Below are 23,116 nucleotides of genomic sequence, written 5' to 3' on the forward strand. Positions count from 1 at the left end.
GAGCACCGACTGGCCCCCTGCATCCGGCAAATTCCATCTGATCCGAGCGTGGAGATGACGGCTTCCTGAAGCGAGGGTCAAGCGTGTTCCCTCCGCACTTCAGCCTGATTGTTCCATCGGCCTTCGTTCTTTTCTACGCCCTCTGAGAATCTTTAGATCTTTTGCAGGAGGATGAGGCGCTTCCGATCAGGCAGTTTAATCACCGAACATGATTGCGTCGCTGACAAACTCTGCATCTTTTCGTATCTGCAGAGTCCCAGTTGCAGCCTCAAGGTGACACCATGCACCGCAGGTACACGAAACTAACTCCTCCTGTTTCCCCCCCTTCCGGACTTTTGAACCGGGCCTTTGGTAGTCGAGGGCTTTGCTCAAATCGATGGCTGGTAGGATGGTCACACAGTCTGGTTCCAAAGGGGGGTGATGTGCGTGTCATTGGCTTCAATGCGCCTGGGCTGAGAATCAACCTTCGAATGTCTCTGGGACTCCTCGCTCTCTCCGTTCATCTGAGCACCAGCCTAGGCTCTGGGCCGGCCGCCAATCGTGTGAGTTGGGCTGCCTAGTGGCCTCTTTTAGCGTGTGCTTCCAGGTGAACCGTGCTTTCCCGCTTATTGCCTGCATGCCCATGCGCTCTTTATTTGGCTGATCCTCACGGGCGCCTGTTACCACTACTCGTAACAACAACTACAACGGATGATGGCCACCGTGACCCACGATCCCATCCACATCGGCCATCCGGGGCCTGGCGCCTGGGCCTGCATCATGGTTCTGCGGCTTGTGGGTACGACCGGCTTCCACTGTAGGTAAGTGAGTTGGTTAAACTCTCCAGCCATCAGCCTCCCACCGGCCATCACCATCATCAAAGCTCGGCCCCCATTATTCTCCTGTTCGTTGTGTGTATCCGCCCCATTCTCGTGTCTTGCTTCCTGCCTCCGCTGCTGCTACTTGCTTGCTCCTCCCGTTTGGCTTTTGCACCCACCTCCACCAACACGCACTTTCCTCTCCTTTCCTCTATCCTTCGCGTCTAACATCACCTTCCCACCTTCCTTCCTCTTGGCTCTCTTCACCTTGCGCAGGGACTCTCTCGCCATCACTAAGCTCTATCAGCCGACCACATCGATATCGAACACGAACTTGCGCTCCATCGCTCCATCGCTCCATCGATTGTGCCTTGGGCCGTCGCCCGGGGCTTCTGTGTGAGCTTATCCGCAATTTTTCTACCCTTACCACTAGCGCCGTTTGCGCTTCTCTCGCCGAATAACAGGTACCTGCGCTCGTGGCAACACCCAACTTCCTCTTCCTCACTCCTCGTTACTGACCTCCGCTGTAGTCAACAATCATCCCAATCCTGCACAAACTTTTCTACCCGTCAATATTCTATTGTGCATCCATCATGTTTAATGCAACTCAACACCGCGGCAACCCCAACTTGGGGCCTGCGCCTCCCGGCCAGCCCAACCATCGCCTGAATGAGATCATGGATCAACTTCGAGCCGAGTTCGACAACCAGTCCAGAGCCTCCGAGCAGGTCGAGAGCCAGGTCGCACAGCAGATTCAAGAGATGGAGTTGATTCGTAACAAGGTCTATCAGCTCGAGCAGAATCAACTGAAGATGAAGCAGGACTATGAGGCTGAGATTCGCATGCTGCGACATGAACTGGAGATCCGTGGAGGGTCGCAGGTGCAGTCGCACCTGGGTGGCCCTCCTCAGCATACTGGTCCAGCGCAGGCACCTCCAGCTCTTGGCCATGGCCAGGGCGGATTATTTAGTGGAATCATGGCCAACCAAGGTCAAGGTGGTCCAGGTCTGGCTCCTCCACCAGAGCAACCTCCTCCTCAGCAACATCCTCTGCAACCCCCTCCCCCGGCCGCACAACCCCAAGGCCCGCCACAACCACCCAACTCCTTTCCCGGCTATCAGCAGGGTCCTACGTTGAACGGCTATGGACCGCAACCACAACCTCCCACGAATTCCCCGGGTCTTGGAAAGAATCGCTCCATGGCTAACAGAGGTGCACCCGGACCTGGACCCGGACCCGGACCTGCGACTCCTCAGCAACATCCTAACCAACCACAGGCCATGCCATATCAGAATGATCCAAGAGCTTCGCCGCAGATTCCCCGACCCACTCCTCCGGGCAGCGATATGCAGCTTGGACCGCGCCATCAGATGCCAGGCCAAGGCCAATATCCTAATGTCGGCAATGTTCTTGCTGACCTGAACCCAGACGATCTTCCAGATCATCTCAAACGCACCAGTGCCGACGGCGAGTGGCATGCTGTCTTTAATCCGAATGTCCCTCGTGTGCTTGATGTTACTCTGTTGCACAACCTTCAACATACTTCCGTCGTGTGCTGCGTACGCTTTTCGAGCGATGGCAAGTACATCGCCACTGGCTGCAATCGCAGTGCTCAAATCTTTGACGCCAGGGACGGCGCAAAGGTGTGCGAGTTGCTCGACGAGAATGTCGCGGACAAGGACGGTGACTTGTACATCCGATCTGTCTGCTTCTCTCCCGATGGCAAACTGTTGGCCACTGGCGCTGAAGACAAGAGAATCCGCGTGTGGGACATCGCAAGCAAGCGCATCCGCACCACATTCGATGGTCATGAGCAAGACATCTATTCGCTGGACTTCTCACGAACTGGGCGGTTGATTGCTTCAGGCTCGGGCGACAAAACCGTACGCCTGTGGGATATCGAGTCCAACCAACAGGTTATGGTCCTCTCGATTGAAGACGGGGTGACCACAGTAGCCATGTCGCCCGATGGGCGTTTCGTTGCAGCTGGTTCCTTGGACAAGAGCGTTCGGGTTTGGGATTGCTCGAGTGGATATCTCATCGAACGACTGGAAGGACCACAGGGCCACAAAGACAGCGTATACTCGGTTGCTTTCTCCCCTAGTGGGCGCGAGCTGGTCAGCGGTAGTTTGGACAAGACAATCAAGATGTGGGAACTCACACCACAGCGAGGACTTATTCCATCTGCTTCAGCAAAGGACGGCAAGTGCATCCGCACCTTTGAGGGGCACAAGGTGAGTCATTTTCTTCCGTTCCTGTCTTTGATGTTATCGACCGAGAGACACTAACAATGGCGTGCGCGCAGGACTATGTGCTCTCGGTCTGCCTCACTCCCGGAGGCGAATGGGTCATGTCTGGGTCGAAAGATCGCGGAGTCCAATTCTGGGATCCCAACACGGGCAACGCGCAGATGATGCTTCAAGGTCACAAGAACTCCGTGATATCCGTGGCTCCCTGTCCAACAGGGCATCTCTTTGCTACAGGATCAGGAGACATGAAAGCCCGAATCTGGCAGTATACCACGTGGCGAGGAGCCCATTAAGGGCTTTGAGCCTGACGGAATGCGCGAAATATTCTAGAAGCAAAACGACGGCCGCAAATTGTGCGAGACTAGGACTGGAAAGGTTGGCGGAGTTCGCAGTTACATGTGTGTATGTTTTTCTGGCTTTTGGAGAGTTCCGCCTTCCCCTCTCAGTTGCTCGCTGGTTATGAACAGATTGAAGCACTCAAAGGGCATTCGGCAATAACGGCAAAGGCATGAGGACTCAAAGTTGCAGGAGCCAGGGCTCATCTGCATCAAGGAGCTCGTGGCTTTGGGGTGTTCTCTCTTAGCTTGACGGTCACTGGGCTCTGGGAATGGCTGGGCTTCTTACGGGCGTGGGAGGGCTCGCATTAGTGGATGTTTTGGGGGGGGGGGGGGGGGTGTCTGGTGGGTGGTCTGTGTTTGCGCTCAATCAGGCGGATCAGGCGAGTTGGGAGTGAGGTTGGAGCGACCGTCAGCAGCCACTCTACTTTTCTTTGGGCCATACTTCTGATTGAAAAAACATCATTGCTCATTTGCGTACTGCTCTGGTGTTGCAGCGGAGCGTGGGCTGAGAGAAGTGATTGGAAAGGAGACATGGTGATGGCCAGCGGTCGAGATTTCTCTCCATCTTTCGTTGCTGGGATCTAGCCGAGCAAACCAGTCACAGACGTGAATACAATGATGATCAAACAAAATTTTTTAGTCGGGACGCAGCGCAAAGTCCAGGCACTGCCATGCAGTAGTGGCAGTAGTGGCAGTAGTGGTGGTGGTGATGGTGGTGGTCAATCGAGATGGGGAGACGGGCTTCTGTCACAGTCGGTGTCGCGGTCCCTGACGTAACTTCCGGGGCGGGATCTACAGAGGGTTACGGCAGCGCAGCCATCACAGTCGCAGTTACAGCCATGTACAGTTCTTTTTCTTTTCACCCCTGTCGCAGTTTGGCTACTGGCCTGCAATAGCTTCTTCACCAGCGAAATTGACTTGTCAACGGCGCCGCAGTACCATATGCACCAAGCACAGCATCGTGTCCAGCACCCAGTATCGAAGTCAAAGACACTCTTCGTCTGCTCAGGACTGTGTGAGAGTTCCTAGGTACCTGGGTACTGGATACCTCACTTCTCATTCACTTTCGGAGGCGGCCGAGCGCAGCCAGAGCGGGCGTACCCGTTTCCCCCTTTCCAACTCCCCTCGTCAATCAATCCTTCGTGCGTACTAACTCGATCTACCTTTCCCAGACAATGCATATCAATGTTATCTTTGACTGTCACGATCGGTCAATGGCAAAAACTCGTACGGAGACCCCAATCATTCGTCACTCAAGGCGCCCGCTACCCCTGCCCCTCCGAATCAAGAACCCATCCTTGCTGAATGATGATCCATCCATGTGACCTCCTCGCTGTCGGCTCTCAGAACAGCTTGACCCTCAGGGACTAAATCTAAGATCATCTTTATCGGGTCAAGAGGGGGCGAGGTTTCCTTCACTGAAGCATTTGCGTAAAAGACCATCGTCGGGCCAGACACTGCCGTTTGGGCCACAGGGCAGACAATGTGAGGGGAAAGCGGCGTGGGATGAATCATACCACGGACCAGTACGAAGCCCTGGGATCGCTTGCTTCTTCTCCTGATCATGTGCCAAAACCCACAGCTGCTTGGTCAGGTCCAATGTCCCTGACTCCAGGACTTCTCCCAGAACTCTCAATTCCAATCCAGAGCAACATCCTGCAGCTGGAGGAAAAAATTTTCATGCTCGGCCCAAGATATCTTGCAGACATACAAGCCAGGGAGAAAATCTCGATAGGAAAATCTTCAGCTGCTGCAAGACACCACTCAGGCACTGGCCGCGGGAAAGCTCACTAAGGGTAGCCGAATCTTGTTCCTGGCTCGTCCTTTTTCCCAAGTTTGCCCAAGAGCGATCTAAGCCACACCGCAAACCCCCCCCCCTCCCCCCCAGAGAAGGGTCGTGGGCCGGCTTGTCCTCCAAAAATTCCATGGAAGACGCCGGGAGGAATGAACGCGCAGCATGCAGGACCCAGGATCAAATCGACCACACATCAGCCTGGGCGTTCGCTTATTCCCATGTTGGCGCCACGGCCGTCTAATGCGTGGAGTCTCCTTTAACGGCATAGCCTTTGAGATCCTGGTCGGGCCAGCAGCCAATGTGGCCCAAATCCCTCCTCCCACTCCACCCAGCAACTTTTTCATCCGAGCTTTTTTCATGCAGCTCAAAATGGTCTGCGACTTTACCAGCGCCGACTTGGTCATGACGGATGAACTACTCGACTTTAGCGACCCAATGCCCCCAAACTTCCTCCCCATGCTAGCATCCGTTCTTTGCTTCTTGAGTCTCTAGGGAGGGACCCCAAATCGCACGATCGCTGCAGGCTATCGGTCCTGGCCCTGCCCTGCCCTGGCTGTCATGCTCATCCACCACCTCCCCCTCCCCCCCTGCCGACCCACCCCAGGGTAACGACGACATCTCCTCAGACTCTGAGCTGTCCGCCCCAGCCTGAGTAAGTTTCTTCCCTTGCAGCCCTAATCCCTCCCCTTATGCATCTCCATGCCTACCTCGCATCTGCGCGTCCCGGAATCATCTAGGGCCGCTCTGACTGGCCTGAAGGCTTCGCTCTCCTTCTATCGACCACTGAGATGATGCCGGATCTCGAAAAATTTTCACCTTGTGTCATCTGGCTCTCCCAAAGCGGTAAGCAGAGGCGCTGAATGGCCTTGTCGCACCCACGCTCGAATTGGCCGAGAGGCAAGGCTGCACCCTTTCGATACCTTAGCCTCGAGGCACACCAGATACGTCCGATGGGGACTGCAATCTCTTCCGCTTGCCGCAGAATCCCTGAAACTCTCATGCTAGGAAGCTTGTCCTTTTTGGCCATGCCCACGCCGCTGACTGGTTGTACCAGCTTGCAATGGGGTCTGTTCAAGCGAAGAGGTATAATACCCAGTTTGATCTCGTCACTCGAACTATACTGTCTACCCATCCGTAGACCACATTAGACTCGGCTTACGTCTCCAAGCTCTAAGACTGTTCCTTGCTCCAAAGCTGTTTTCTTGGGTGTTCATTGTCTCTTCATCCTGGCCATCCTGAGGACCGCTCCCACCGTCTTCCAGCCACTGGCGACTCGAACCCCCACACTTCGCCCTCGCGTATCCGCCCTCTCTTGCTTGATCTGCTGCCAATCCAGCGCCTGGACCAGGATCCGAGTGCGATGTAGTCGTGTTGTTGGCTCTTCGTTGCTTCAAGTGTTACTCTATTCCTAGGGTCCATTCCGAGCGTCGCACCGGAGTCATATCTTCACCCTGTCCCGAGAAAACCATCCGTTGTTTTCTTGGAGTCTTCCTGGTTCTCCTCAGAAGCAAGATCGCTTCGGCAGAGGATACCTATCGGTGGACTACTCTTGAGAAGACGTTGACGACGAATCCCTCCCCAATGTTTAACATGGCCTTCAACCCAACCGCCGACCAGATCGAGTGGCATATGCATCAATTGAGGCAGTGGATGGTGCCTACGTCGGTGCCGGCGCCTTCCAAGCCTCCAACGACGGCACAACCGCGCACATTCCCCCAGGAGTTCTACCTGCAGAATGTGCCTTCGAATGACATGTACGACTATGATTCCTTCAGTACTCCAGGCTCCGCGCCGCCGACCTCCCTTCCTCGTGCTCAGACGTTCGCCAGCTTGTCCGAGTATGATTTCTCGCCCATGGACTACTTCACTCCCGGTCAAGGTCCAGCGACGCCAGGGAGCTGGACAGGAGAAGAGCGGGGCAACTTCGATGATGGCCTCTCCATCTACTCAGAGGCACCCTCAAGCTATCTGTCCTCTGATCTCTCGGAGCAGAACCGGCTTGAATCCATCATCTCATCGAGCCGCACGACTCCTCCCACCGTTCTCCCACCTTCGTCTGCTTCTGCCCCCGACCAGGCCTCCGAGGTCGACTCGCTCATGAAGACCTTGCAACCTCCCCAGCTGCATGTGCTGGCAAGCAATCCCAGTGGCAAGCCCAAGAAGCACCTGTGCCCCTACCCTGACTGTTTCAAGTCCTTCTCTCAGCCAACACACCTCAAGATCCACCTTCGTTCCCACACAGGAGAGAAGCCTTATACATGCTCTGTCCCGTCGTGCAAACAAACGTTCTCGCAGCTGGGCAATCTTCGAACTCACGAACGACGGCACGTTGGCCAACGACCGAACCGTAAGAGATCCTCATCCGACCCAGGTGCCCGAGCTCGGAAGTACGAATGTAAACTCGATGGCTGCAGAGGTTTGGACGGCAATCATGGAGGCAAGGTCTTCACACAACTGGGAAACCTCAAAGCACACATGAACAAGTTCCACAAGGAGACTTTGGCAAAACTATCCGAGCAGTTTGCACACAACGAGGTGGACCCTGCACAGGCTGAGCTGCGTGCCTATTTCCAGGACCTCTACAAGCATAGCAACAAGGGTATCAAAGGGAGGGGCAAAGGCCGGAAAGTCGAGGTGATTGTTAAGCCCGAGCAACCTTGAAGATGTCGGAAAGACAAGGATGAATACCAACAAGTCAACCCCGGCGCGAATATCAACTGGATGCTCACCAGCTTGAATCGGCGGTCGAAGTACAGTCCGCAATCAATCACAAACATCGAACTGCTGGACAGGTCACGAATTGATCTGAACGGAGGATTCCCCAGCCAGTCACTACCGACGAGGGAGCCAAACCCTATCATTCAATGAGCCTGATGGGGATTGCAGCCCGAGCGAAACACCAAGGCGAAGGTCGAGCGAGGACGATTTCGTTCGATATCGATGGATTCATTATCCATCCACTACACAACCAGTCATTTCCGCGTGTTACTTCAGCTTTTCAAACCAAGGGGGATCTTTTTTTCGGAGGATGCAACGCAAGGAAAATTGTAAGAGTACCAGGGCGTGCCGGAGGAGGAAAGGAGAGCTGGGAAACGATCAAGATTCGGTTCACGCAGAAAGGGTGACGGTAGGATGTATGCTCATTTGTATCGCCTGCTGCCTGTCCTGATTTGGAGCCTTTATTTTGTGCTTTTGCTTTTACCAAGTCCATAGCATGCCAAACCCGCGCTTAAAATCGCCTTGTTAAGGAGGGGCCTGTCATTACCGAGATACACCGTCCACCAGATATGATTACGACTCAAATGAACGATGAAATGACCAAAGGAAAACGAAGCTCAATAGGATGGAAAAGCCGATACCAAGAACTCTATGAATTATCCCTCTTTTGCTGCTGTCCTCACGGCCCAATTCCTGCTGTGCAGAGTTTCCTACCTTGGTGCGAGGTTCAGAGACTTTTCTTTTGGCCTTTGGAGCCGCTCGAAAGAAAGCAAGGCTGACTTTCCAGGCGATCAAGAACGGGCCTGGGGGGTAACTTGATGTTGCGCTACGGCTGTCGACCTTGTGGGATTTGGGCGACTGTTTCGGTGGACTTCCTCCAGAAGCGGGCCAAGTGTGCAAACAGGGGCCTCAATCCTGGACAGTCTCCATCTCTATCCGTCCCTTTTTCGACACGCTTTTGGCCCGGTGCCCGCCTGACAGGGTAAGGACAACGAAGCCAACGAAAGTGAAAAGGAGACGACGAGAGATTTGTCTTTAAATCTGTGGGTCACGGAGAGCGGCAAGACACGCTGGAGCCTGGAGATATGTAGGGGACTGTCAGACACAGCGAGACGAGGCGCAGAGGGGAATGTTGGGATCCCGCTCGTCTCTCGCAGGGGCAGGGCAGGGGAAAGGGAGGGAGGGACAGCGGCCCGACCAGTGTTCGCCTCCCTCTCATTCTCCCTCTCTCTCCATTGTCCTTCCCCCTCCAGAGCGAGGAGGACAGGCTAGACCACCAAGGTGTGTCCAAACCATCTTGCGTCACAGCCCTGGGAACATGCGGCGCGCCAAAACAGGCGATTGCCGTTGCATGCATGCATGTGGACCCCGTCTTGGGAGACATTCGCCGCCTCCCAGAGTGGCAAAGGGGGAAACTGAAGTTGCTTTTTGCGGAGGAAAGATGGTCGGGCCTGGGGGGGGGGGACGTCCGGACGGCCTCTGACAGGACGGGCAGAGGTATGCAGGGGTTCCGGAGCCCGTTGTTGTTGTCGTCGTTGTCGCCGTTGCTTGTGCGCGTGACATGGTGCCCAGTGTCCACCATACCTTGCCGGTACGGATCTTCGATAACGTCGTCCTGGCTTTTTCTCCCTTCAATCAAGCATGTTGCCTAGGTAAGTCGAGGTCTTTTACGTCAAGGAAATTGGGGAATTGTGTCCCCTTTGTCGAGCCATTGTCAATCATCAGGCACGTTGGGGTGGTGTCTCCAAGGTTAACCATGTGGACTTTGCCTCTCTGACGATGACGGCTTGTAAGCCCCGGGGGCTGGATTTCTTCTGCTTTTCTTTTCTTTCGGGTTCTTCGCTCTTTTCCGTGTACGAAGTGATGACCGCCGGGGTGGTGTGGACGTGCGCAAGGCTGGCTGACTGACTACTGGGGCTGCTCCCGACAAGGCTGTCCCTGGACAGGGCAGAGCACAGGGATACAGCAACGGAACGCCCTGGCTCTCTCCGCAGGAATCAAGGGGATTTGGAATTTTGAATCCTGTCGGGGTCTTTCTGTGTCGGGAAGTTGGCGGTGCACCAAAAAGCATATCATTCTTCACTGCCTGCCTGAGAAAGGCGGAGTCTATAGTGGCTATTTACACTCTCCTTCTATCTCCAGAGGTCCGTTCTCTGTAAGTCCGGTAGAGTCAGACAACAGGGGGAATCAAACAGCAACCGTCTTTTTGGGTCCGAAAAATGTAATTATTCAATACACCGTGACAACGCACAAGCAGTCCCTCCCAACCAGTTCCACCGCTCTTTTCCCCTCGCATGTCATGTTGTTTAGGCAGACACACCGGTCAGGCAGTCGATCTAACGCCACGCCTTCGACGTTGCACAACAGGCCCGGTAAGGCAAGACAAGGCAAGGCGACACAGGCCAGGACAGGGGCCAGGTGAGGGCTTGGTATAGAAGGGACTTTTGACGTGGCTCGTTTCGATCGGGCGTCCAGCCTCATCCACCCACACGGCTAGCTGGTGTGAGAGAGGGAGGGGCAACTTTTGAAAGGATATTCGATAGGCAAAATCCCTCGAAGCCGACGGCACAGGGATCCCCAGATATCTTTGCATCTACAACGTAGGCAATCAGGAACCGCGGCGAGCGATTGTCAGCGCACGACCCATGTGCAGTCCCCCCCTCCCCCGGGTCAAAACTCACCAGTTCGTTCTTTGCCGTCGGCGAGGAGAGACAGCCTTGAGTCCTCTTGGAGGAGCCCACCGCCACGAGAAAGGTTCGGTAACCAGGGGTTCAATTTTTTTTTCTCTACCCTTCCGTCGCGGCCCTCATCCCCTTGCACGTGTGCATTGTAGGACAGCAGCATAGGAGGCCGAGAGGCGAGAGGCCGTTGAGGAGAGGCGGCCTCAAAGAAGATAAAGAAGAGAGAAAGGGTCCCAAGGCAAGCGCGTTGCATCATTTGTGTTACTTGGAACCCTTTTGTCATACCATACCATGACCATTCCATCCCCCGTGCTGCTCTCCCATTTCTCGTCCCAAGGCATTCCTGCGAAGTGGTGAACCCCCGACCAAGCATTGATTGTCCAACGGATCCATCCTGTAAAGAAAATGAGGCAAGGCTGCTGTCTTGAGGTGGACCAAGCAATTAGTCATTTTTCGTCGTTGGGGGCCAAGGAGTAGCGCTGACGATCGTCTCCTGAGCATTGGATTATTAACACCCGTCGAGACTCCTGCGGCATTCTGCAGGGGAGGGGGGGGGGGTTTGGGCGGGGGATGGCATGAGGTCTGAGGTGTGAGATGAGGTTGAATTGGCAGCAATGACCAGCGCCTGCGTGGGCCAATCTTTCAGCCTCGTGGGTTGTGTCACCACCCTGCTCCCCCGTCCTGGACGAGGATGCACTCTGCAATGAGAGGGCTGTTCCCTTAGCCTCGGATTCTGTGCTGCATGTCAGAGGGAGAGAGAGAGGGAGCGGGATTGTGGCATGCCCCAGCAGAGAGACACAGGCGGTGGTCGAATGCCCCCAATACCGAGAGGTGCCGTCCACGCTAGGTCGATGGCGGTACGTCCCTTGTTCCATCATATGTAACCTCGCATTCTGTCCCTGGGTTAGCGCGCAAGCCGACGAAATATTCACCTCGCCTTGTTCCCACTACTTGGGTCTCTGCATGAGAATGGCGCATTTTCTCGACGCAGGCGGGAAGTGACCGGAGCGGGGGGGCCACTCGTCCCTCCGGGGTCACCTTTCTCCAATGCTCGAGGCACTACGGATCAAGGAACCGTATGGTCTACGAGAGCCAGACGAGACAGGGCCACAACAACAGTGAGCCGTCTGCTGAACAGAGATGTGGCGGACATGCGTGCACGATCTACCTGGTCATCAAGGGGGTGGCGACAAGGCGGGCACACGAGAAGAAAGATGAACCGTGATGATGCTTGAGGCCGGCTGATTGACGCTCCCGGAAGATTGCACGCCCGTCACTGACGTGGGAGGAACCTTGATCAGGCGAGGACGAGTGGCATGCACTCAGCTACAGAGGTGATTGGCATGATGTGCTCACAGAAATCCAGGATAGGAAAGGGGAAAGAACAAGACCCAGTAATATCAGACGCGGGCGACGCATTCTGGAAACCACGCAGGTAGTTATTCCCGTGGCATCCTCGTCCATCACACGATCCCCGGGTGGTAAGAATAGGAGAGCACTCTCTCATCCTTCGATCACAAAGCGGAGACTGGTGTCCTGGACGTGGGATGCGCTTCGTCCCATTCCAAGCATGAGGAGTGAGGAGGATACAGAGAGCGAATTAATTCTCATCCGGCTCGGGCGGTTTGCTCAGAGTTGCAAGGCTCCACCGTCGTGCCGCTTTTGTCCCAGCCACCTTTTCGGGCACTGGCCACTCGGAACTAGCGCCAGGAATGGAGATGGCCGCTAGAAGTGCGCTAGAAGCGCGCTAGAAATAGCTTCTAGAAGGTCGGTAGAAAGGTGCCATTGGCGCTAGCAAAGTCAAGTCCGACAGCCACGACAGGGGTGGGATTGACCAATCGCAATGCCGCATTCGAGCAGGCGTTCAGCTGGACTGAGAAAAAGAGCCAGATCATGGAATCCCGTTTCGCTCTCCCACGCTACGAAGCCCCCTTCTCTTTCGGCCATGCATTGGTCGCCGCCGCCCTCCTCAGCCCGAGTCCGGTGCAGTAACTGATAGCTGCGGAATCCAAGGGCTGGTAAGCTTCACGCTTTCCCAGACGAGGTGGTCCACCTCATCACGACTATTAAAGGCTTGGTGGGTTGGAAGTTTCTTTTTCTCCCCGTGCCAGCAAATCTCAAGACACTCTCGCAACTCGTGGATGGAGGCATTGACGCAGGAACAGGCATGGGATCCGTCTCGCACCCGCACTTTCGCAATGGATATCGGACCGCTTCAAACCGAACACGCCACACTTGCCCCGTTCCGCCCAAGGTTACGCTCGGTAATCTTGGCTTTGTCTCCAGAACATCTCCTCTTTCGTTCGGGGGAGGAGTTTGGGCTGGAAAGGGTGTGGATAAGGCTGTCTGCTCCAATGCAATGCAAGGTACTAGGTTGTGGGCATGCACCCCTACCCTAGTCTTGCAAATCCAGTGGGGGGACCTTGTATTCAAGAGTGGAAATTTGTCAATGTTGGCTAGCTGACCTGCTGACCATCGTCATGATTGGTGGCCTCGATCAGAGTTGCCTTCCATGTTCGCCTCTTCGAGGTCTCTTATGGCCCTGTGATGTCCCAGGAAGCGAACGATCGACCCTTACTATCATGGTAGTGCGTTCCATCCCGCTTCGGAGGCCGCCGCCACTAACCTCGACTACTCAATTCAGCATGGTAAAACCGCAATAGACCTTGCGATTGACCCGACCCTTGCCTCGAGATGGCAATGCCGTTGCAAAGCCGCGGTGGGACGACTCTCACCATGACGGCAATGTTGAGAAACCACCTGTCTCCTGTTCCCTAGGCCACATGACCGCTGATCAGGGAACGCCGACGGCGTGGTGTGCTGCACGAGACAATTTTATGCAGGAAAGCCTGGCGTCTGATGTGGTGGATTGAAGCCCACTCTCAGATGAACTGACCGCTTGTTTCCTCTTTACAAGGGCCTCTCCCCTTTCCGCGCCACCCCCGTGGCCATGGCAGGTTCCTCCTCCACATCCCCAAACATCCTCGGCAAAATCCACCGAGTATTCTCATACACGAGGAAAGTAACACATGTACTAGGGACCACCCGCAGAAGGTTGGGAAAGAGACCTTTGTAATAGCCCACGAACCCTTCGTTGCGCCAAATCTGCTTGATCAAGGCAATGACACCTGGGCCCCTCACATGGGTTGTCGCACTTGGGTCGTAAGTCTGCAGCCTGGCTCGCACCAGTTGATGAGGATAAGTCACGGTCCCAGCGAAGACCTTTGACAACGAGGAAGCCATTATTGTATCTAGGTTAGAGAGTGGCTGGTCTCTCTTGGCCGTCTTACGCCATAGCTTGAGCTTCTCGTAAGCCACAAAATACAGCGAACCATGGCTGACGCCGACCAGCGTAGGAGTTAGGCCATGAAAGAACCCACGGAAGCCTTCTGTTTTGTATATTGCTCGCAATCCGAACATCAAACCCGGATATGCTCCCGCTTGAGAGGCGGAGGTGGAAAGCATTCGCGTCTTTACCACCCAGATTGGATTCGTAAGTATCGCAGCGAGCAGGCCAGACGCAGAGGAGGCCGTGAGGTAGTCGACAGCTGTGAGATGTTGACCGGCCGCATAGCCTCGGAGGTTTCGGATGGCATCTTGAGCTTCACGGTACCACAAGAAGTACAAAGCCCAGCCAGCAGAATTGCCCACCAGATTGGGGCTCAGTCCTCGGTACAGTGCTGCGAGCCGACTGGGGCCTTCATTTCGCAAGATGTCTCGAAGAACAGCTCGAGAGGAATTTAGGAGAGGGTGGGCAGAAGTGTCGACTAATCGAGCATATCAATAGGATGGTCTCTTGACGTTCCGGGGCATCACACATACCCTGCAACCTCGTTTTGATGATATCCAAAGGGTGGACAATCACGGTGGATATGAGGCCGGCAGACAAGCCTGCAATGGTCTCAATGGAAGCAGGTGACAGTCCATGGCTGCGCTGGGACGTCATGAGCTCAAGGTTCGGGAAGATAAGCGAAATACTCGAAGATTCAGACGACTAAGGAATAGGGAAACGACTGAAAGTGGTTGTTGCACCGAGCTCGAACACCATCTTCAAGGAAGTCGAGTCGAGACAATTGAAGGACAATGGCTAGAGCGGCATGCGTGCGTTGGCGGCTACAAGCAAAGGAGCGCGAGGATGCTGTGGTACAGTGACTCTGTGTTCATGGCTGTCCAGATGGAATTTGATGGTCTCACAAATTGTCGGTTGATGACGCAGGGAGAAGCGACGAACAGGGCCGAGGAAGATGTTCGCTGATGGCAAGTTAGCCGGAGCCTCACGTGCTGGCTCTTGGCATTACGGTGAAGCACGCCACTTCTCGGATGTTGTCACATATTCCCTCCACTCGATGCTTTAATGCTCCAATGCCGTCGTTTATCACCTCCACAAGCTGCGCAAGCTACGCGGAAAAAAAGGGTCTGAGCAGGTCACCGCCAATCCTAGAGCCAATTGTCAGGCTGGACTGAGGCAGATGCTCTCCACCTCCTCAGACAAATAATTTCAACTGCTTCCGCTATCGGGTTTTCGGATCGTCGAGATGCCATTTCACGCCACTTCCTGAACTCCTTATGTAGCGAACTCTGGACGACGCTGCAACACTCTCTTTGAACCTAAGAACCATCCGAACCGCATCAACAGTCCCTTTGAATTGTCATTGGCGTTGTCGGTCAACGTCTCCAACTCCTCGGGCGAGCAGAGCAACAGAATTTCCGCTGGAGAGGTGACGCGACGCCTGCCTCTCTTTCACGCTCCTCACCATGGACATCATCCTGGAAATCGTGGACACCCTCCTACTCGATCGCATCTACGCGACATTATTACCCGCCAGTCCATCGTCTTACGTCGAACAGAAATTCAACAATGCCACGACGACCACTTTCTCGAGTATGCGGGAAAGCGCGACCTCTACGCCGCAATATACATACATCTATGAACCTGCTTCACGGCTCATCAGCTTGGACCCGACTGAATGGACCTACAGCAGCTCATGGCCTCGCGACAACATTTTCAGACAAGGCATCAGCCTGTTCTTTATAGTTTGGTGAGCTTGAGATCGCTGCCTTGCAGTCGATACATGTCTGTATACTAACACTTGCTGGTCTAGGTTTTTTGGACTCATTCTCTACTTCCTCTGCGCCTCGCTTTCATATTACTTTGTCTTCGACAAGGCCACCTTTAAACATCCCAAATACCTCAAGAATCAGATCCGCATGGAAATCAGCCAAGCCAATCGCGCCATGCCGCTGATGTCGCTCTTAACCGCACTCTGCATGCTGGCCGAAGTGCGTGGCTACTCCAAACTCTACGACCTTCCCAGTGAAGCTCCTTTTGGATGGTACAACGTCCTCCAATTCCCTTTCTTCGTCCTCTTCACCGACCTCTGCATCTACTGGATCCATCGCGGCCTACACCACCCGCGAGTCTACAAAACCCTCCACAAGCCACATCACAAATGGATCGTGCCTACGCCTTATGCTTCGCACGCTTTCCACCCTCTCGACGGGTTTGCGCAGTCCATACCATACCATCTCTTCCCCTTCCTGTTTCCGTTGCAAAAGTTCGCCTACATCGCTCTTTTTGTCTTCATCAACATCTGGACTATCTTCATCCACGACGGCGAGTACTACGCCAACTCTCCCTTGATCAATGGAGCTGCTTGTCACACTGCGCACCATTTATACTTTAACTTCAATTATGGGCAGTTCACCACGCTGTGGGATCGACTGGGCGGAAGTTATCGAAAGCCAGATGAGGAGTGGTTCAAGCGGGAGACGAAGATGGGGCAGAAGGAATGGGAAAAGCAGAGTCGAGAGATGGAAAAAATTGTAAAAGAAGTTGAGGGGCGGGACGATAGGGGTTATCTGACCGAGGATGTGAAAAAGGTACAGTGATGTATCGACTCATTGTCCGACCACGCGGACTAAGATGATGGATTTGGTGCGCAAACCCTGCTAACAATACTGCCTCTGGACACTGTGCGGTGAGTGATGGGGGCAGTCTATCATTTCAGATAGGACATTGCATCATGGCCCAAAGGGGCTTCAGTAAAAGCAAGCGACAAGAGAATACAGTCATTCGCGGCCAAGTCTGTATCCATAGACTTCCTTTGAGGATAGTGAACCATTAATAGCTTAATCAAGAAATACTAAAAACCCACCTCGCGCCTGCCCAAAGATAAAGTGCAATATCCATAGTGAATAGAGCGCGCCCTCTCATCTGGTGAGGAATGCATCTGAGTCGCAGCTCAGGAGGACATCTTGTCAGACTTGATGCTGATATCCCCCTTCCCCAGGCACACTCCGCGTCCCAAAGTACGCACCATTTCGACCCGTCTGTCACGGTGATCCAATGTCCAGCTCTGAATCCACCTAGAGATAGTCCGTGGCCCGTGGCCAAGGCGTCCTCTTCCCACACGATTCAGCCCGGTCACTGTTCGGTTCTTCTCCAGCGCCGCGCCTTGTGTAAGACACTCCACCAGCGCCCTCTTCGGCGACAATAGGATAGATAATGAATAAGCCCCGGATCGAGGCCAAGAGAACCGCGGCAATTGCCTGGCCATCGGTTCCCTTGATGGTGGGGGCCCTTCTGAGCAAGGTTGACAAAAGGTGCCCTCCCCCCTCGAGACACTGCAGACTGGGATTGGTGGCTTAGTGCCATGCCCGGTTGCAAACCAGCCTACTATGAGCCGTCCCGTTGGGATTCCGTGAGCGGAACGAAGTGTCCTGCGGGATCTTGATCGCTTGTTGGGGAGTCCGGTGGGATATGTAGATGATTTGACAGCCGGATTCGTCGACACAAAATCATGCATCCGTCGCATGATGGTCGACTTCTGGATCTGATCGCACCTTGAACTTTTCCCTGCCTGGAGAGCCGCTCATACTCTCTGTATCCAAGCGGCAAGAGAGAGAGAGAGGGAGCAAAGACAATGGAAGGTTGTAACATGGAAATGCTCCCATCGGGAGTTGATCCTGTATATGGAACCCGAGTCCAAAACACACGTCGAGACAAGGCTCTAGACAAAGCCTGAAGGAAAACTTGGACTTCCGCAGTACACCCACCATATATCAAGCGCGTACCACAATTGTAACAGGCAAGCCCAATGCTTCGAACACGAAGTCGGCTCAAACATAACGCCCGTAGTCCTTCAAAGTTCCGTAGTCCCCCAAGTTGAACTATGAGAACGACACGAACTTGGGGTCTCTTGGGATTCCGTCCTCACCAATCCCGTGCTTCTTGAACCGCTGTTCCATGTACACCCTCCTGGCCTCGTCAAAATTGATGCCTCTAATCTTCATCAACCTTTGGATCTCTCGCTTCGCCTTCTGGTCCAGTCCGCCTCGGCTGTCGCCTTCCATGACATTGGAACTGAGGTCGAAGTCCGCGGAGGTGAAGCCTGACTCGACATCTCCCATGAATGAGGTTGGGAGGCGGCTATATGTGTATGGGTTTAATCGGGAGAAGAAGTCCTGCACCGGGATGGGCAGGTACGGTATCCAGCGGGCGCGAGTGAAGTACAGAACTGGAGCACAATTATCAGTACGACTCATCTGACGGTAGGGGTTTGTAAGGCCAGGCAGGTCGACATACCTGTCGAGAGAGCGATGGAGAAGAAAAGGACCGAATAGAGGATGTATGCCATGATCGCGCTGCTGGTCTCTCTTTCAATATCGGCAGATGTTAGGCGGGGTCCTGAATGACTGAGTTAGATCGTAGACAAGTGTGAGGCTTCTTATCGCAATAATCATAGTATGGTGCCCATTATGAGGTTCGCGCGATGTCGCTATTTGCAGCAAGGTCAGCGTGAAGCTGCGAAGTCAAGTTTGAGGCATTTGGTGTTGGCCTGGTCTTGGGGCTCGTTGTCGTCAGCCTGCTGCGGCGAGTGTCGGACGTGCTCGGCATGTTGGTCCACGCTCAATGCTCCGCCGTAGAGTAGCGCCAAGCCGGAGAATATCGCAGCCAATGGTGCTCCTGCGCACAGAAGCCATTGCCATCAGACACAAATCAACCAAAAAGTTCGAGACTGTTCCAAGTCTGAGAAAGCTCGACAATCCCGACCAGTTTCCTCGCCGTCACGATGTCTGAACGCGCAAACATCTCCAGCGACCTCATCTGGGAGGTTGTCCGTAAGTCCACACCAGTGACTCCATTCTATGCCTCAGGATGCTAATCGACCCGACCGTAGGAAACAACAATGCGTTCCTGGTCAAGAGGAAGTCCGGCGGTGGTGTCCAATTCTCCCGAGATCCTTTCAACCTCGTCAACAAGCACTCGAAAAAGCACGCCGGCTTTGTGAACGACAAGGCTGTGTCCATCCAACCCAATGAGAAGGGAGGAGTTTCGTTGGTGACCAAGAAGTCCGGATCATCGCACAAGCCTTCATCGCACTACAACACCCACGCTTACGGAAAGACCACCTCGAACCGGAAGTGAGTTTCCCGCGCTTGTACAAGGCTGCAATGGAGGAGGGGAGCTGACCAGTCTACAGGATCTACAAGAATGTGGCAGATGCAGTTGGCAAGAGATCATACCGTGGCGACCTGAACAGAGATGCTGTTGCCCGTGCCAGTGCTCTCAAGGACTCCCAGCGAACGAAGAAGGATACTCCGGAGAAGAAGCCTCGAGGGCTCAAGGGGAGGAAGACAGAGGCATGAGAATGCGGAAGGTGCCGTCAACTTTTCTGAACGTTCCGACTTTGAAGTGCAGGCTTGAGCCAAAGGGCTAGATCCGAAGAACCTGGGTAGATGAGCTTCCGGGATATTTCTTCGGGATGCGGCATCTGAGAGGGGGCAAGATCTTTTGTCCTGGTAATGCAGGACGGGGTTATTCCTTGAAAGACAAACTGGGCTAGGATTGCACTCGCATCCGATGGGAGGATACCATCATTTGATGAGAAGAGCATTGCAAACACATTGGTACTCCGTAGAAACCCAATGACGGAGCCTGACCGAGACAGAACAAACGGTCGCAGCCTGATCCGAGCAATTCTCGTAGACACGAAAATCAGCCTTGCCTCTCCAGTTGATGGAGACTCCGTGCCCTGCCTGAGTAGGAAGCGCCGGACGGGCATTGGTGCACTGCTGGATGGCAAATTAAAAAGGGACACAAAGACCCAAGGAGAGCGCGAAATGTCGGAGCTGCGGATTGACGCGGGGCAGCGCAGACCAGCCAGCCTGTTGCCGCTCGATCGATATTTGGGCTTGGCGAGGAGCAAGAGCGCTTTCCCCTCGCTGTGCTGTGTCCCGCGTCACTGCTGCTTGGTCGGGTTCCTCATGAAAGTCTGACCGCCCCAACTATTTCTTAAACCTCTCAATCTTCTCACAGACACCAGTTCGCAGAACCTCGAGCACTTTGCACATATCTGTCACCTTGATTCGCCCAAGTTCTTAAGGTCAGTGCGAGGCTCTAGTCTATAGAGAAGCAGAAATCTAACCCTATCGTTGCAGTTCAATCCCCCACCCAACTCTCAACATGGTCAAAGCTGTCGTGCTCGGTGCCTCTGGCGGCATTGGTCAGGTATGAGTGTCTCTTCCACAGGGCTACAGCAGATTGAGTCCAGTCTAACTTGTTGCCAGCCATTGTCTCTTCTTTGCAAGATCTCTCCCGTCATCGACGAACTCGCACTGTTCGATGTGGTCAACACCCCCGGTGTCGCAGCCGATCTCTCACACATCTCCTCTGTCGCTGTACGTGTGCTGCAATCCTCCTGACCAATCTCAGCATGCCACGAGTCTAACCTGCACAGAGCATTGGCGGCTACGTCGCAGCTCCAGGTGACTTCAAGGGAGAGAAACCAGAGACAGAAGAAGCAAAAAAGGCGGCTTTGACAGGCGCAGACATTGTCATCATCCCCGCCGGTGTCCCTCGTAGGTATCCCAGTCACCCTGAAGATTTGCTGCGACTGATCAAGGTTCTCAGGCAAGCCTGGCATGACTCGGGACGACCTGTTCAAGATCAACGCAGGAATTGTCAAGGGCCTCATTGAAGCCTGCGCCAAATACTGCCCCAAGGCATACATCTGTGTCATCTCAAACCCCGTCAACTCCACCGTCCCAATCGCCGCCGAAGTTCTGAAGGCAGCTGGTGTCTTCGACCCTCGGAGGCTGTTTGGTGTCACCACTCTCGACGTCGTCCGTGCTCAGACCTTCGTGGGAGAAATCATTGGTGAGAAAGACCCAAGAAAGCTGATTATCCCTGTCATTGGCGGTCACTCTGGCAACACCATTGTGCCGCTGTTCAGCCAAGCCAAGCCTCCCGTCAACATCCCATCAGACAAACTGGATGCTTTGGTGCACCGTGTCCAATTCGGTGGTGACGAGGTTGTCAAGGCCAAGGATGGTGCTGGGTCCGCAACTCTGTCCATGGCATATGCCGGTTTCAGGTTCGCCGAAGCCCTGATCAAGGCAGCCAAGGGTGAAAAGGGCATCATTGAGCCAACGTTCGTCTATCTCCCTGGTGTCCCTGGTGGTGATGCAATTGCCAAGGCAACTGGCTGTGAATACTTCTCCGTTCCTGTAGAACTCGGAGTAAGTTCCTTTCCTTATTATCTCTCTTCCTTGCTTCCTACTGACACTTGTGATAGCCCGACGGCGCAGAGAAAGCAATCGACATCCTCGGAAGCGCCAATGACTATGAGAAGAAGCACCTTGAGGAAGCGATCAAAGGTCTCAAGACCAACATCGAGACTGGTATCAGTTTCGTGAAGAACCCACCCAAGTAGGCTTGATCTTCTCTTTCTTTGTAACATTACCTGACTGTTTTGTAGGTAGGATGTGAGCGACTTCTAATTCCCCAGAACGAGCCTGCCTGCCTGCCACGCAGTTGTTCGGTCGTTGGACATTGTTGCGAGCGCGAAAAAGTGAGCCGGGCCACGGAGACTGACATGGAGCCATCGGAGCAGGTTATGAAAAGCATGTCTCGAGAAAACCAAGACGGCTGTCCTCGCCATGACATAGCTTTTCAGGCTGCATCCTTGTTGCAGCTTGGAGATCGCGTAGACAAAATCACTTATTCCTACTCTTCACGCTCCGTACAACCACCTCTCTGCGTTTCAAAACAGCAGCCGTGTCTGTCGTTTCTGACTACCAATTCTGGAGGGTTTGTGCAGGACATGCCCATGCATCAACTTAGCAATGGACACCATCCACGTAGACTCAGAGCCCTTCATCGAAACATGCCCACTCGTGCCGTATGTTTTCGGTCACGGCCTTATTTGAGGCTGCACCGTTGTAATCTGGAAAACCGCACCAGGCAGTTCTATTGTCTCGGCCTGTACAGTGGCTTTGATTCCCAAGCTGCTCAGGACGCCGCGAATGATCCCGCAGGGGAAGAAAAGGTAAGGTCGCGCTCGTTGTAGGGCTTCGGCATGGTTGGCCATGGACATGCGCGTGAGTGGGCGGAATTTGTTGTCTGTAAGAACGAAGACGCCCTGTAGAAGAACATTGTCAGCGGCTCTGTTCAAAGTATGTGGACGTCGACAGCTCAAACAATGGATATTCCAGCAGAATGTCCCAGGTTTTGTAGACGGCTCTATCGGCCTCCGACTCTTATGAGAAGGGGGTTGAAAACAACGTACCCGGTGATTCGTCTTCAGGTTATCAACCTGCTTCCTCCACACTACACCCCAGATATCCTTGCAGAGAAACTTGATCACATCCAGGTGGTGATCATTCACGTTTCCCACATTGGCCCCGTTGAGCCCGGCCTGGTTGAAGCGCGGCCTGTCCCGCGAGATTCGTTCACTGAGGCCTTCCCCGACGCGGAAACCCAGGCGTTCGAGCCGGACGTAGACGGAGTCAGCGAAGATGGTGGTCGTAGGCAGTCCGTCTGCGGCGAGGAGGGCATTGTTCGAGGGCTGCGAGGATGCGGCGGCCGTAGCGTTAGCGCCCGTGACCGTGATGCTTGGTGCCGAGTTCGAGGCAGCGGTGGTGGTGGTCGTGCTTGCGCTGGTGGCACTGGCCGTGGGCGGGGGACCCTTGGATGTCCGTTTCGCAGTCGTCGAGCTCGTGGGGGAGGGTGTGGGACGGTCGAGAGACGCCTCGTAGGCCCGGGCCATGCGCTCGGCCAGCGGGACCAGCTCGATGATCAGGAGGTCGAAGCAGGAGATGTTGACGAGTCGGGAGTCGGCGTCCAGCGACAAGTCGGTGGTGGGAGGGGCAGCCATCGCTCTGCAAGCCTCAAGGGCGTCAGTTGTTTGCAAGCGATCAACCCGCCGAGGGAGGCCTGCTTAGGTGGAAGCAATATGGAGTTTTGGGGGAGTTTGTGGTTCGATGGAGTCTCATAGCTCGAGGCGTCGGGTCGGGTCTTCGGACAAAGGTGGACACGAGATACACGTTACTGACAGGGTAGGACTGATATTCCCGTTCCCAATAGTTGTATCATGGCTGCGGAAAGCTGATGGAGCAAACTGGAGATTTCGCGGAGAGTTCGTTGGGAGATCAGATTGTCAGGTACATAGATTCGAGAGTCACGTGGTGTTGGAGTTGCAAGGCTGAGATATAGGAGCCAAGTACGGAGTACTTGGTATATACCTCTACAAGAGCT

General features: G+C 54.3%; 9 protein-coding genes across 9 annotated transcripts; 5 read left to right on the forward strand and 4 right to left on the reverse strand.

The window, feature by feature from the left end:
* The first annotated feature begins 894 nt into the window (after positions 1–894).
* On the forward strand, positions 895–3,704 carry PV07_06809 (uncharacterized protein). The gene is made up of 3 exons (XM_016393825.1): positions 895–1,261; positions 1,328–3,031; positions 3,103–3,704. The coding sequence occupies exons 2-3, from the start codon at positions 1,391–1,393 to the stop codon at positions 3,337–3,339; spliced, it is 1,878 nt and encodes a 625-aa protein (XP_016247244.1). The 5' UTR covers positions 895–1,261; positions 1,328–1,390; the 3' UTR covers positions 3,340–3,704.
* A 2,073-nt stretch (positions 3,705–5,777) lies between these two features.
* On the forward strand, positions 5,778–8,652 carry PV07_06810 (uncharacterized protein). The gene is made up of 2 exons (XM_016393826.1): positions 5,778–5,831; positions 5,939–8,652. Exon 2 carries the CDS (start codon positions 6,761–6,763, stop codon positions 7,838–7,840), a length of 1,080 nt encoding a protein of 359 aa, XP_016247245.1. The 5' UTR covers positions 5,778–5,831; positions 5,939–6,760; the 3' UTR covers positions 7,841–8,652.
* Positions 8,653–9,963: 1,311 nt separating this feature from the next.
* PV07_06811 (uncharacterized protein) lies at positions 9,964–11,140 on the reverse strand. Its single transcript, XM_016393827.1, has 2 exons — positions 10,579–11,140; positions 9,964–10,490 (listed from the first exon to the last, which is right to left on the reverse strand). Exons 1-2 carry the CDS (start codon positions 10,949–10,951, stop codon positions 10,375–10,377), a joined length of 489 nt encoding a protein of 162 aa, XP_016247246.1. The 5' UTR covers positions 10,952–11,140; the 3' UTR covers positions 9,964–10,374.
* A 1,311-nt stretch (positions 11,141–12,451) lies between these two features.
* Positions 12,452–14,781, reverse strand: PV07_06812 (uncharacterized protein). Its single transcript, XM_016393828.1, has 2 exons — positions 14,401–14,781; positions 12,452–14,345 (listed from the first exon to the last, which is right to left on the reverse strand). The coding sequence occupies exons 1-2, from the start codon at positions 14,522–14,524 to the stop codon at positions 13,489–13,491; spliced, it is 981 nt and encodes a 326-aa protein (XP_016247247.1). The 5' UTR covers positions 14,525–14,781; the 3' UTR covers positions 12,452–13,488.
* On the forward strand, positions 13,454–16,732 carry PV07_06813 (uncharacterized protein). The gene is made up of 2 exons (XM_016393829.1): positions 13,454–15,617; positions 15,681–16,732. Exons 1-2 carry the CDS (start codon positions 15,334–15,336, stop codon positions 16,465–16,467), a joined length of 1,071 nt encoding a protein of 356 aa, XP_016247248.1. The 5' UTR covers positions 13,454–15,333; the 3' UTR covers positions 16,468–16,732.
* An 88-nt stretch (positions 16,733–16,820) lies between these two features.
* PV07_06814 (uncharacterized protein) lies at positions 16,821–17,393 on the reverse strand (the record flags this gene model as incomplete). Its single annotated transcript, XM_016393830.1, has 1 exon — positions 16,821–17,393. One exon carries the CDS (start codon positions 17,391–17,393, stop codon positions 16,821–16,823), a length of 573 nt encoding a protein of 190 aa, XP_016247249.1.
* A 1,178-nt stretch (positions 17,394–18,571) lies between these two features.
* On the forward strand, positions 18,572–19,739 carry PV07_06815 (uncharacterized protein). The gene is made up of 3 exons (XM_016393831.1): positions 18,572–18,699; positions 18,759–19,002; positions 19,062–19,739. The coding sequence occupies exons 1-3, from the start codon at positions 18,651–18,653 to the stop codon at positions 19,225–19,227; spliced, it is 459 nt and encodes a 152-aa protein (XP_016247250.1). The 5' UTR covers positions 18,572–18,650; the 3' UTR covers positions 19,228–19,739.
* A 58-nt stretch (positions 19,740–19,797) lies between these two features.
* PV07_06816 (malate dehydrogenase, NAD-dependent) lies at positions 19,798–21,749 on the forward strand. Its single transcript, XM_016393832.1, has 7 exons — positions 19,798–19,964; positions 20,020–20,089; positions 20,149–20,259; positions 20,319–20,439; positions 20,492–21,099; positions 21,156–21,289; positions 21,339–21,749. Exons 2-7 carry the CDS (start codon positions 20,045–20,047, stop codon positions 21,340–21,342), a joined length of 1,023 nt encoding a protein of 340 aa, XP_016247251.1. The 5' UTR covers positions 19,798–19,964; positions 20,020–20,044; the 3' UTR covers positions 21,343–21,749.
* PV07_06817 (uncharacterized protein) lies at positions 19,858–22,990 on the reverse strand. The gene is made up of 2 exons (XM_016393833.1): positions 22,149–22,990; positions 19,858–22,001 (listed from the first exon to the last, which is right to left on the reverse strand). The coding sequence occupies exons 1-2, from the start codon at positions 22,734–22,736 to the stop codon at positions 21,774–21,776; spliced, it is 816 nt and encodes a 271-aa protein (XP_016247252.1). The 5' UTR covers positions 22,737–22,990; the 3' UTR covers positions 19,858–21,773.
* Between the last annotated feature and the right edge of the window lie 126 nt (positions 22,991–23,116).

Source organism: Cladophialophora immunda, assembly GCF_000835495.1.
Source record: "Cladophialophora immunda strain CBS 83496 unplaced genomic scaffold supercont1.4, whole genome shotgun sequence".
NCBI classification, from domain to species: domain Eukaryota; kingdom Fungi; phylum Ascomycota; class Eurotiomycetes; order Chaetothyriales; family Herpotrichiellaceae; genus Cladophialophora; species Cladophialophora immunda.

Bases quoted from the DNA above. Each gene is read 5' to 3' on its own strand.
- PV07_06810 (XM_016393826.1), top strand. From the start codon at position 6,761: ATGTTTAACATGGCCTTCAACCCAACCGCCGACCAGATCGAGTGGCAT.
- PV07_06815 (XM_016393831.1), top strand. From the start codon at position 18,651: ATGTCTGAACGCGCAAACATCTCCAGCGACCTCATCTGGGAGGTTGTC. The intron at 18,700-18,758 runs GTAAGTCCACAC...ACCCGACCGTAG, and splicing joins CCTCATCTGGGAGGTTGTCC to GAAACAACAATGCGTTCCTG. The intron at 19,003-19,061 runs GTGAGTTTCCCG...ACCAGTCTACAG, and splicing joins AAGACCACCTCGAACCGGAA to GATCTACAAGAATGTGGCAG.
- PV07_06813 (XM_016393829.1), top strand. From the start codon at position 15,334: ATGGACATCATCCTGGAAATCGTGGACACCCTCCTACTCGATCGCATC. The intron at 15,618-15,680 runs GTGAGCTTGAGA...TTGCTGGTCTAG, and splicing joins AGCCTGTTCTTTATAGTTTG to GTTTTTTGGACTCATTCTCT.
- PV07_06809 (XM_016393825.1), top strand. From the start codon at position 1,391: ATGTTTAATGCAACTCAACACCGCGGCAACCCCAACTTGGGGCCTGCG. The intron at 3,032-3,102 runs GTGAGTCATTTT...GCGTGCGCGCAG, and splicing joins GCACCTTTGAGGGGCACAAG to GACTATGTGCTCTCGGTCTG.
- PV07_06811 (XM_016393827.1), bottom strand. From the start codon at position 10,951: ATGCTTGGTCGGGGGTTCACCACTTCGCAGGAATGCCTTGGGACGAGA. The intron at 10,491-10,578 runs GTGAGTTTTGAC...CCTACGTTGTAG, and splicing joins CGACGGCAAAGAACGAACTG to ATGCAAAGATATCTGGGGAT.
- PV07_06817 (XM_016393833.1), bottom strand. From the start codon at position 22,736: ATGGCTGCCCCTCCCACCACCGACTTGTCGCTGGACGCCGACTCCCGA. The intron at 22,002-22,148 runs GTACGTTGTTTT...GTTCTTCTACAG, and splicing joins ACCTGAAGACGAATCACCGG to GGCGTCTTCGTTCTTACAGA.
- PV07_06816 (XM_016393832.1), top strand. From the start codon at position 20,045: ATGGTCAAAGCTGTCGTGCTCGGTGCCTCTGGCGGCATTGGTCAG. The intron at 20,090-20,148 runs GTATGAGTGTCT...ACTTGTTGCCAG, and splicing joins CCTCTGGCGGCATTGGTCAG to CCATTGTCTCTTCTTTGCAA. The intron at 21,100-21,155 runs GTAAGTTCCTTT...CACTTGTGATAG, and splicing joins CCGTTCCTGTAGAACTCGGA to CCCGACGGCGCAGAGAAAGC.
- PV07_06812 (XM_016393828.1), bottom strand. From the start codon at position 14,524: ATGACGTCCCAGCGCAGCCATGGACTGTCACCTGCTTCCATTGAGACC. The intron at 14,346-14,400 runs GTATGTGTGATG...ATGCTCGATTAG, and splicing joins CATCAAAACGAGGTTGCAGG to TCGACACTTCTGCCCACCCT.